Here is a 12,244-nt window from a genome sequence, read left to right as displayed (position 1 = left end):
AGCTCCGCCTCCCAGGTTCACACCATTCTCCTGCTCAGCCTCCTGAGTAGCTGGGACTACAGGCGCCCGCCACCACGCCTGGCTAATTTTTTTGTATTTTTAGTAGAGACGGGGTTTCACCATGTTAGCCAGGATGGTCTCAATCTCCTGACCTCGTGATCCACCTGCCTCAGCCTCCCAATGTGCTGGGATTACAGGCATGAGCCACTGTGCCTGGCCAAATAAAGTTAACTTTTAATTGTTATTTTTATTTTAGAGATAAGGTCTTGCTTGGTCACCCAAGCTGGAGCTCATGGCACGATTATAGCTCACTGCAGCCCCGAACTCTTGGGCTCAAGAGGTCTTCCTGCATCAGCCTTCTGAGTAGCTGGGACTATAGGCATGGCCACCACACCTGAGTAATACTCTCCCTGTTTTTGATGACTTTGTCATTTGAGGAGTCCTGGTCAGACATTTTGCAAAATGTCCCTCCACTGGAGTTCGTCTGGTTTTTCTCATGATTAGACTGGGCTTGTGGGTTTTTGGGAGGAAGACCACAAAAGTGAAGTGCCATTTTTGTCACATTGTATCGCGGATATTGTCATACATCCTTTATAATGTGTCATACATCACATTATATCGCGGATATTGTCATACATCCTTTAACGAGGTGGGGGTGTGTTCTGAGAAATGTATCATTAGGCGATTTCATCGTTGTGAGAGCATCACATAGTGTGCTTACACAAACCTAGATGGCACAGCCTATTCCACACCTAGGCTATATGTATGGCCTCCTGCTCCTAAGCTACAAACCTGCACAGCATGTTACCGTGGGCGACTGTAACACAGTGGCAGCTATTTGTGTGCCCAAACATATCTAAATATAGAAAAGGCACAACAAAAATATAGTATAGAATTTTTTTTTTTTTTTGAGATGGAGTCTTGTTCTGTCACCCAGGCTGGAGTACAGTGGCATGATTTCAGCCCACTGCAGCCTCTGTCTCCCAGGTTCTAGTGGTTCTCTTGCCTCAGCCTCCCGTGTAGCTGAGATTATAGGTGTGTGCCACACGCCTGGGTAATTTTTGTATTTTTAGTAGAGATGGGGTTTCACTATGTTGGCCAGGCTGGTCTCGAACTCCTGACCTCAGGTGATCCACCCGCCTCAGCCTCCCAAAGTGCTAGGATTACAGGCGTGAGCCACTGCGTCCAGCCTAGAATATGTTTTTTAAATGGTATATAGGACACTTCCCGTGAATGGAGCTTGCAGGACCGGAAGTTGCCTTGGGTGAGTGAGTGAGTGAGTGGTGAGTGAATGTGAAAGCCTAGGACCTTACTGTGCACTGCTGCAGACTTCATAAACACTGCAATTATGCTACACTAAATTTATAAAATTTGTTTCCTTCAGTAACAAATTAACCTTAACTTCCAATAACTTTTTACTTTATAATTTTTTTTTAAACTTTTTGACCCTTCTATAATTACACTTAAAACACATTGTATAGCTGTACAAAAATATTGTCTTTTTTTTTTGAGACAGAGTCTCGCCCTGTCACCCAGGCTGGAGGGTGGTGGTGCGATCTTGGCTCGCTGCAACCTTCACCTCCTGAGTTCAAGCAATTCTTCCGCCTTAGACTCCTGGGTAGCTGCGATTACAGGTGCCTGGCACCACGCCTGGCTAACTTTTGTATTTTTAGTAGAGACGGGGTTTTGCCGTGATGGCCAGGCTGGTCTTGAACTCCTGACCTCAGGTGATCCACCCACCTTGACTTCCCAAAGTGCTAGGATTATAGGTGTGAAACACCGTGCCCAGCCTATTGTCTTTCTTTATGTCCTTATCCTATAAGCTCTTTTCCATTTTTATTACTATTATTATTTTTTGAGACGTTGTTTGGCTCTTGTAGCCCAGCTGGAGTGCAACGGCGCAATCTCGGCTCGCCACAACCTCTGCCTCCTGGGTTCAAGTGATTCTCCAGCCTCAGTCTCCTGAGTAGCTGGCATTACAGGCTTGCTCCACTATGCCCGGCTAATGTTTTTTCATATTTTTAGTAGAAACAGGGTTTCTCCATGTTGGTCAGGCTGGTCTTGAACTCCTGGCCTCAGGTGATCTGCCTGCCTCGGCCTCCCAAAGTGCTGGAATTACAGGCATGAGCCACCGTGCCCAGCCTTCTATTTTTAATTTAAAAAAAATTTAAAAATTATTTCAACCTTTTTATTAGGAATGAGGACACAAACACACACATTAGCCTAGGCCAACACAGGGTCAGGATTGTCAATGTCACTGTCCTCCACCTCCACATTTGGTCTCATTGGAAGGTCTTCGGGGCAGTAACACACGTGGAATCGTCATCCAGTGTGATAACAATGCCTTCTTCTGGATACTTCCTGGAGGACCCTCCTGAGATCTTCTTGAGGTGGGGTCACTCTTTTCAGAAATAGGTCCACGGTGGTTTGCTTGGTTTGTTTCTTTTCTTTATCATAGATTTGCCTATAAACAGATAATGCACCGTGAACATTCCTCTCTGTTAATAAAAATCTTTTGGTGTTGGGGTCCATGTTTTCAAACTTCTTAAGGAGTTAGCTGAAATCTGCAGAAGCTTCTGCTAAACCCTTCACTGTGAGTTTTCCTGGGAATTCTTTTCCTCCTCCAGCAGCTCCCTTTGCTCTCGCCCCTTCTTCAGCTATGTGTTCCTGTCCCAGTTCCAACAACTCCTCATTCCTTTAGGAGCTCCTCAATGCCATCCTCAGTCACACCCAGATTAGAGTCGTTTGCCATCTGAACCGCAGCCTTGTTGATTTTTGCAACCTCGTCATCCTTGGCAAATCCTTTGAAATCATGGATGAACCTCCTGAGTGTCTTCTTCCAGATGCCATTCATACAGTCCTTGGTGGCTTCACCCCAAGCCCAAGCTCAAAGTGCTTGATGCAGTCATAGATGTTGTAATCCTTCCAGAATTGCATCCAGGTCTTCTCAGAGTCTTCCTCAGTTGCAGCAATAGCCTGGGGAAAAGTCCTCCTTAGGTCATTGTCTTAAAAGCTGCTATAATTCCTTGATGCATTGGTTGGATCAAAGAGGTAGTATTTGGCGGGAGAAACATCACTTTGATATTGAGATGAAAATGACAAAAAGAAAAAAGAAAAAAAAAAAAAAAAAGAAAAACAAGCATTATCAACAAGCCAGATCTTAAAAGATACGTTATTCTCCAAACAGTACTTCTCCATTTCACTGGCAGAGTAATTCAGGAGGGCCTCTTGGAAGAGGAGCTGGGTCATCCATGGCTTATTGCTCCTGCAGTGCACTGGTTGTGTGTGCTGACTGACAGGCTTGAAGGCCCTGGGGTCCTCACAAAGGGTTTCAGTTTGTAATCTGCAACATTGTTGCCAGGCTTAAAAGGCTTCAAGACTGTTGCCCTGTCCTTAAAAGGCTTCAAACCTGACATTGACTTGGCTTCCTTATGAATGAAAGTCCTTTCAGGCCTTCCTTTCCAAAATGGGAAGATTTCTTTCATTCATTTTGAAGATTTGCTGTGACAAGTAATTTTCCTCCACAATCAGCTCATCCAGGGTTTCCAAAAATTCTGCTGCCTTCACAACAGCACCCACGGACTCACCACTCACTTTCACTTTATGTAAGGAGTAAGGATTCTTGAATCGTTTTAACTACCTGGAGCAGTAAATTCAACCCCACAGTCAGGTCCAGCCTTTGCTTTCAGCCTTGCAAACAAACATTGCTTTGGTGGTGATTGTCATGGTGCTGAGAGGGATACGCTTCTGTGTTTGGTCTTCAATCTAGGTCATCAGAAGTTTCTCCACATCTGATAGAGAACTTTCATGAATTTTTGTTAGTTTCATCGCTTTCAATGAAGCAGACCCCTTAACACAGAAGTCCCCAACCTTTGTGGCACCAGGGACCGGTTTCACTGAAGACAACCTTCCTTCCTTCCTTCTTTCCTTCCTTTCTTCCTTCCTTCCTTCCTTCCTTCCTTCCTTCCTTCCTTCCTTCCTTCCTTCCTTCCTTCCTTTCTCTCTCTGTCTTTCTTTCTCTCTCTCTCTCTCCCTCTCTCTCTCTCTGTCCCTCCCTCCCTCCTTCCCTTCCTTCCTTCTTTCCTTCCTTCCCTTCCCTTTGCTTCCTTCCTTCCTTTCTCTCTCTCTCTTTCTTTCTCTCTTTCTTTCTTTCTTTCTTTCTTTCTTTCTTTCTTTCTTTCTTTCTTTCTTTCTTTCTTTCTTTCTTTCTTTCTTTCTTTCTTCCTTCCTTCCTTCCTTCCTTCCTTCCTTCCTTCCTTCCTTCCTTCCTTCCTTCCTTCTTTCTTTGACACAGTGTCACTGTCACCCAGGCTGGAGTACAGTGGTGGATCTTGGCTCACTGCAACCTCCTCCTCCTGGGTTCAAGTCATTCTTGTGCCTCAGACTCCCAAGTAGCTGGGATAACAGGTGTGCGCCAGTACTTCCAGCTAATTTTTGTATTTTTAACAGAGAAGGGGTTTCGCCATATTGGCCAGGCTGGTCTTGAACTCCTGGCCTCAAGTGATCTGCCCACCTTGGCCTCCCAAAGTGCTGGGATAACAGGTGTGAGCCATGCTGCACTGGAAGACAATTTTTCTGTAGACTAGGGTGGGGGTTGAGGGTTGGTTTGGGGATGATTCAAGCGCTTTGTATTTATGGTGCTGTTTATTTCTATTATGATTACATTGCAATATATGATGAAATAATTATACAACTCACCATAATTATAATGATATAACTCATGTCATGATGTAGTGCATCAATATATACTATACTATATATTACTATATATACTATAATACTATATATTACAATATACTATCAATATAACTTATCACTGTTGGCATTGACCTTGATCACCTGCCAGAGGCAGCGTTGGTCAGGTTTCTCCACTGTAAATTTACTCTTCTCCCGTGTTTGGAAGGAAGTCACTACATGCAGGCCACACTTCAGGAGTGAGGAGTTATGCTCCACCTCTGTGCGGGTGGAGTATCTGTGAGAATTCGTTGAACTTCTTCCTTGTGGGAGACAGGTCTCTTATTCCCCTTCTACACTCAGCCCTCTGTATTCTCTGATTCCACATTATGGATTCAGCCAACCACAGATCAAAAATATTAGGGAAAGAAACCCAGTAAAAAAATCATACAAACCAGCCAGGCACAGTGGCTCACGCCTGTAATCCCAGCACTTTGGAAGGCCGAGGCCTGTGGATCACCTGAGGTCAGGAGTTTGAGACCAGCCTGGCTAACATGGTGAAACCCCGTCTCTACTAAAAATATAAAATTAGCCAGGCGTGATGGTGAGTGCCTGAAATCCCAGCTACTCAGGAGGCTGAGGCTGGAGAATCACTTGAACCCAGGAGCAGAGGTTGCAGTGAGCCAAGATGGTACCATTGTACTCCAGCGTGGGTGACAAGAGCAAAACTCCACCCCAAAAAAACAAAAACAAAAACAAAAACACCAAATAAATAAATAAATAAATAAATAAAACAATCAACACAGTAGAACAGCTATTTACATAGCATTTCTATTGTATTAGGTATTATAAGTAATCTAAATATAATTAGAGTGTACAGGGGGATGTGTGCTGGTTATGTGCAAATGTGATACCATTTCATATAAAGGACTTGAACATCCATGGATTTTGGTATCTACGGGGGTCCTGGAACCAATTTGCAGTGGATGCAGAAGGAGACTTGCATTTATTTATTCAATTGTTAATATCAGTGTGGACTCATGAGTGTTTATTCCATGCTTTGGGTTATGATCCAATCTATTTTATTTTGTTACTCAAGTTGTTCCAGCTTTGACTATTGGGATCTCTTTCAGTTGGATCCTGTGACCCTTTGACATCTCCCCACTGATGTGGGCTTTTTTTTGGTTTGTTTATTTTGAGCACTTTCCTACTTTCTGGTACTAGTAGGTGCTCCGGGCTTATCCTGTGTATTTCCTGCCCTAGTCTTAGAATCAGCCATTTCTCCACGGAACTTTGGTTTCTTTTATTGGCAACACAGTGAGGCTCCATCTCTACAAAAGATTATGGGCTGGGCCTGGTGGCTCACGCCTGTAATCCCAGCACTTTGGGAGGCCGAGGCAGGCGGATCTCTTGAGCTCAGGAGTTCGAGACCAGACTGGATAACATGGTGAAACCCCATCTCTACCAAAAAAAATACAAAAAACAATTAGCCAGGAATGATGATGGGCACCTGTAGTCCCAGCTACTAGGGAGGCTGAAGTGGGAAAATTGCTTGAGCCCAGGAGGTGGAGGTTGCAGTGAGCCAAGATTGCGCCACTGCACTGCAGCCTGGGAGACAGAATGAGATCCCATCTGAAAAAAAAAGAAAAAAGCTGGGCATGGTGTCCTTGGCCTGAAAGCGCTGAGATTACAAGTGTGAACCACCATGTCCAGCCAAGACTGCTGAATTTGTGCATGCCATTCTTGTGTGTGTAACCATCAGAACGGCACGCCCTGCCCTTGTGAAGTTTTATTTTCTTATAGCGGAGAGCTATGACAGAACCTCCTTTCTATCTTATTCTTGAAGTACCTTTAAGCAGGAATAAGATGATCAATATATAACCAGTGATTGCCAGCTTCTTTATTCATGTGGCTATTTTGTTTTTCATAAAAATTGTCTCACATTTTTAAAGACTTCTATAATACATAGAATATCGTAATATTGCTCTTCTTTCTATTCTTCCTACCAGGATTAGTAGAAAATTTTCTGTGAAAATAATCTTTAGTTTATTTTGCAGAAACTTCTCCCCCACAGAAGTTCTTGAAAGTACTTTTTGGTTTTGTTTTGTTCAAGAGACAGCTGAATATAGCTCTTGGAGAGGAGATCCTCTGACGTGAATTGACTGAGACAGCTTGTAATAACGTTAGTAGGTATTTTCCAGGCACAGTGGGGAAGGTGTCCACAATATATACCCGTAAAATCCTTTGGGATTTTGTGTTCAGATTTTTTGCAAGTAAAAACGTAAGTCCCTGAAGGTAGTGGTTTTTGTATTTAAGAAAGGCTTTTCTTTTTTTCCTTTTTGTTATGTGAATCAGTGTGGAATGACCTTAACACCAGAGGGCAGTATTTTCTAGTAGTTGCCAAAATGTCCTTGTAGTCGGTGTAATTATCTGATGGATTAAAAAAGACATCTTATGTTTTCCCGGGTGTTGCCGGTATAATGCGTATAGCCTGGGACTCATACCGAAGAGTCATAATGCATCTAGAATTTTCTAAACCGCAGGGATTTTTTTTTTCTTTTCTTTTTAAACCATTCTGTTTGGTGGTGTTTAAGCTCCCTGAATTAATTTTCACAATAAGCCGTGCTGTTTCCAGGGGTTGTGTGATTGGCAGGAATGGGTGGCTTTCACACAGCACCATTTGACCCCAGCCCAAGCCCAAAGGAAGTCCTGTCTTAAGGGGTAACAGGCAGATTCGTGTGCGGCCAGCGGGCTTGAGTTTGGCTTCAAGGATGGTCAGAATTTGTGAATTTCGTTCCAGAAGAATATCCGGGTCTTGCTGAGAAGAGAATGGGCTTTTTAATCCAGAAACTTTCATACAATTTATTTTATACACACTTTTACTTTTTGCAATTTAAAAACTACAGACAATAGAGAGGACATTTAAATAGCCTACATTTGGTTACCCATCTCTCTTTGCTTGCTAGTTTCCATTTAATGTAACTGCAGAGTGAATCTTCTAAAATATGTTCTTACTCTTCCGATATCCTTTTTAAAACAGGAAAGCCTATGTGTATTAACCAGGTAGTTTCTATTTTCTCCTTTTAAAAAATGTTTCCCCTGCTTGTTATACATCTAATACATATTCATTGTAGAAAATAAATATGACAGGCCAGATGCAATGGCTCCAACCTGTAAACCCAGCACTTTGGGAGGCTGAGGTGGGAGGATTGCTTGAGCCCAGGAGTTTGGGACCAGCCTGGGCAACATAGCAAGATCCTGTCTCTACAAAAAATAAAAAAATTAGCTGGGCACAGTGGTGCACACCTGTAGTTCCAGCTCCTCAGGAGGCTGAGGCAGGAGAATTGCTTGAGCCCAAGAATTTGAGGCTGCAGCGAGCTAGGATGGTGCCACCGTATTCCAGCCTGAGCCACAGAGCGAGCCTCTGTCTTACAACAACAACAACAGCAACTTGTAATCTCACCTCATAGATAAGATTTTATTGTATGCACTTTTTCCTTGGAAACAGACTGTACATGCTATTTTATAATTTGTATTATTCCCATGGTAATATCATGGGAACTTTACTAAAAAGTTCTAAATTCAAGACCAGCCTGGGCACCTAGCGAGGCCCCATCTCTACAAAAAAATGAAAAAAATTAACAGTGCATGGTGGCTTGCACCTGTAGTCCCAGCTATTCAGGAGGCTGACGTGAGAGGATCACCTGAGCCTAGAGGTCCAAACGGTGGGGAGCGGTGATTGTGCCACTGCACTCCAGCCTGGGGAACAGAGTGTAACTGTATTTTGCCAAACTGCACAACATCACTTTCAGTGGTTGTTTAGTATTTTCGGGTATGAATGTATATAGTTCATTTAATCAGTTTACCCTCTTGTTAACAGTACATGAGTCTGACTGTTCATACTCTTGCCTACTGTGGGTATTATTATGTTGTCAATCTGCTGCGTTCATTCAACACATAGATATTGATTGCTAACCATGTACTAGGCATATTCTCAGTGCTTGAGATAGATTACTGAAAGAAACAACCTCTGATCTCATGAAACCTATATTTGAGTGGAGGACATGTACATACACGATACATATTATAAATAAGTAAATCCTTTAGTATATTAGAAAGCAAAAAGTGCTATAGTTAAGAAAAAACAGAGCAAGTTAAAGGAGCAGGAAGTGAAGAAGATTGTAGTTTTTTTATTTTAAATGTATTGTAGAGGTGACATCTCCTTATGTTGCCCAGGCTGGTCTCAAACTCCTAGACTCAAGCAATCTTCCTACCTCAGTCACCCAAAATACTGGGGTTAATGTTGTGAGATACTATACCTGGCCAAGGATTGCAGATTTCATTTGTATGTTTTTCTCTTTGAGAAAGGGTCTTGCTCTGTCACCCAGGCTGGAGTGCAGTGGCATGATCTCAGCTCACTGCAACCTTCACCTCCCAGGCTCGAGTGATCCTCCTGCCTCAGCCTCCGAAGTAGCTGGGACTATAGGCCCATGACACCAAGACCAGCTATTTATTATTATTATTATTATTGTTATTTTTTTTTTTTTGTAGAGACAAGGTTTCACTACGTTGCCCAGGCTGGTCTCGAACTCCTGGGTTCAAGCGATCCTCCCGCCTTGGCCTACCCAAGTGCTGGGGTTACAGGTGTGAGCCCTTGTGCCTGGCCAAGGGTTGCAGTTTTAATTAGAGAAATCAAGGCAAGCCTAATTGAGAAGGCGGCATTGCAAGACTGGAATCAAATTATTTGAATTTGCAATTTTATTATTACTATAGCTGATATGGTTTGGATCTGTGTCACCACCCAAATCTCATGTCGAATTGTAATCATGAGTGTTCAAGGTGGGGCCTTGGTAGGAGGTGATTGGCTCATGTGGATGGATTTCCTCTTGATACTGTCCTCATGATAGTGAGTTCTGGAGATCCTGTTGTTTAAAGTGTGTGGCACCTCCCCAGCCTCACTCTTGCTCCTGTTGCCACCATGTGAGATGCCTCCGTCCCCCTTTGCCTTCTGCCATGACTGGAAGCTTCCTGAGGCCTCCCCAGAAGCAGAGGCTGCTATGCTTCCTGTACAGCCTGCAGAACCGTGAGCCAATGAAACCCCTTTTCTTTATAAATTTCCCAGTCTCAGGTATTTCTTTATAACAGTAGGAGAATAGACGAATACAATAGCTAAACGTTCTTTCATATATTTATTCTTTTTTTTTGTGATGGAGTCTCTCACCGTCACCCAGGCTGGAGGGCAGTGGTGTGATTTTGGCTCACTGCAGCCTCCACCTCCCGGATTCAAGCAATTTTCCACCCTTAGCCTCCGGGGTAGCTGGGACTACAGGTGTGCACTACCAAGCCTGGCTAATTTTTGTATTTTTTTTTTTTTTTTTTTTTTTGAGACGGAGTCTCGCTCTGTCGCCCAGGCTGGAGTGCAGTGGCCGGATCTCAGCTCACTGCAAGCTCCGCCTCCCGGGTTCACGCCATTCTCCGGCCTCAGCCTCCAGAGTAGCTGGGACTACAGGTGCCCGCCACCTCACCCGGCTATTTTTTTTTTGTATTTCTTAGTAGAGACGGGGTTTCACCGTGTTAGCCAGGATGGTCTCGATCTCCTGACCTCGTGATCCGCCCTTCTCGGCCTCCCAAAGTGCTGGGATTACAGGCTTGAGCCACCGCGCCCGGCCAATTTTTGTATTTTTAGTGGAGACGGGGTTTCGCCTTGTTGGCCAGGCTGGTTTCAAACTCCTGGCCTCAAGTAATCCACCCGTCTTGGCTTCCCAAAATGCTGGGATTACAGGCGTAAGCCACCACACCTGGCCTACATACCTTGATGTACAAATACTTTATTGGTTCCCGGTTTCTATGTGCACTAGAAGATGGGAGGTCCTCTTTCTGTGCCTATTACAGCTGTGGCTTTCGGTCCCAAGCAGCATCTGGAGCGGGTAGCAGCTCTACAGCATTGGATGCTGGATAAATTGACTGGTGTGTTTGCTGCTCGTCCATCCACTGGTCCCCACAAGCTGAGAGAGTGTCTCCCTCATATTTTCCTGAGGAACAGACTTAAGTACGCCCTGACAGGAGACGAAGTAAAGAAGATTTGCATGCAGTGGTTCATTAAGGTAGATGGCAAGATTCGAACTGATAATAACCTACCCTACTGGATTATGGATGTCATCAGCATTGACAAGATGGGAGAGGATTTCTGTCTGATCTATGGCATCAATCGTCGCTTTGCTCTACATCGTATTACACCTGAGGAAGTCAAGTACAAGTTGTGCAAAATGAGAAAAATCTTTGTGCGCGCAAAAGGAATCCCTCACCTGGTGATTCACGATATTCACACTGTCCGCCACCCTGATTCCCTCATTAAGGTGAATGACACCATTCAGATTGATTTGGAGACTGGCAAGATCACTGCTTTGAAGTTCGACACTGGTAACCTGTGTTTGGTGACTGGAGGTGCTAACTGGGGAAGAATTGGTGTGATCACCAACAGAGAGAGGCACCCTGTATCTTTTGACACGTTTCACGTGAAAGATGCCAACAGCAACAGCTTTTCCATCATTTTTGTTATTGACAAGGGCAACAAACCATGGATTTCTCTTCCCCGAGGAAAGGGTGTCCGCTTCACCATTACTGAAGCGAGAGACAAGAGACTGCAGCCAAACAGAGCAGTGGGTGAAATGGTCTGTGGGTGGCATGTTAGATCTTTGTATGTAATTAAAATTAATATGGCATGATTAAAAAATAAGTAAAAATACTTTATTGCTAGAAAGTGCTAACGATCTATCTGAGGCTTCTGTGAGTCATAATCTTTTTGCTGGTGGAGGGTCGTGCCTTCAGATTGATGGTTGCTGACTGATCAGGGCAGTTGTCGCAAGGCTAGAGTGACAATTTCTTAAAATAAGACAACAAAATTTGCCTCATCGATGGACTCCTTCACAAAAGATTTCTCTGTAGCATGCAATGCTGTGTGATATTTTATTTTATTTATTTATTTATTTTTTTGAGACAGAGTCTCGCTTAGTCGCCCAGGCTGGAGTGCAATGGCGCGATCTCGGCTCACTGCAAGCTCCGCCTCCCGGGTTCACGCCATTCTCCTGCCTCAGCCTCCCGAGTAGCTGGGACTACAGGCGCCCGCCGCCTCGCCCGGCTAATTTTTTGCATTTTTAGTAGAGACGGGGTTTCACCGTGTTAGCCAGGATGGTCTCGATCTCCTGACCTCGTGATCCGCCCGCCTCGGCCTCCCAAAGTGCTGGGATTACAGGCGTGAGCCACCGCGCCCGGCCAATGCTGTGTGATAGCATTGCATATAGAACTTCTTTCAAAATTGGAGTTGATCCTCTCAAACCCTACCACCTTTTTATCAACTATGTTTATAGAATATTTGAAATCCTTTGCCGTCATTTCGACAATGTCATAGCATCTTCACCAGGAGCAGATTCCATCTCAAGAAACCGCTTTCTGGTTGGGCGCAGTTGCTCATGCCTGTAATCCCAGCACTTTGTAGCTGGGATTATAGGCACCCACCACCACATCCAGCTAATTTTTGTATTTTTAGTAGAGATGGGTTGGGGGTGGGGTT

At 44.1% G+C, this 12,244-nt stretch overlaps 1 protein-coding gene across 1 annotated transcript; it reads left to right on the top strand.

Annotated features, from left to right (window-relative positions):
• The first annotated feature begins 10,409 nt into the window (after positions 1 to 10,409).
• Positions 10,410 to 11,399, top strand: LOC105495650 (small ribosomal subunit protein eS4, X isoform-like). The gene has a single exon (XM_024797091.2). It carries the CDS (start codon positions 10,536 to 10,538, stop codon positions 11,397 to 11,399), a length of 864 nt encoding a protein of 287 aa, XP_024652859.2. The 5' UTR covers positions 10,410 to 10,535.
• Positions 11,400 to 12,244: the final 845 nt, after the last annotated feature.

The sequence above is a fragment of the Macaca nemestrina genome, chromosome 20, assembly GCF_043159975.1.
Source record: "Macaca nemestrina isolate mMacNem1 chromosome 20, mMacNem.hap1, whole genome shotgun sequence".
Lineage (NCBI taxonomy): Eukaryota > Metazoa > Chordata > Mammalia > Primates > Cercopithecidae > Macaca > Macaca nemestrina.
Note: the sequence above shows the minus strand (reverse complement) of the source record. Positions and strands in the feature narration are given on the sequence as shown.

Excerpts from the sequence above, each read along its gene's own strand:
- LOC105495650 (XM_024797091.2), top strand. The coding sequence starts at position 10,536 with ATGGGAGGTCCTCTTTCTGTGCCTATTACAGCTGTGGCTTTCGGTCCC.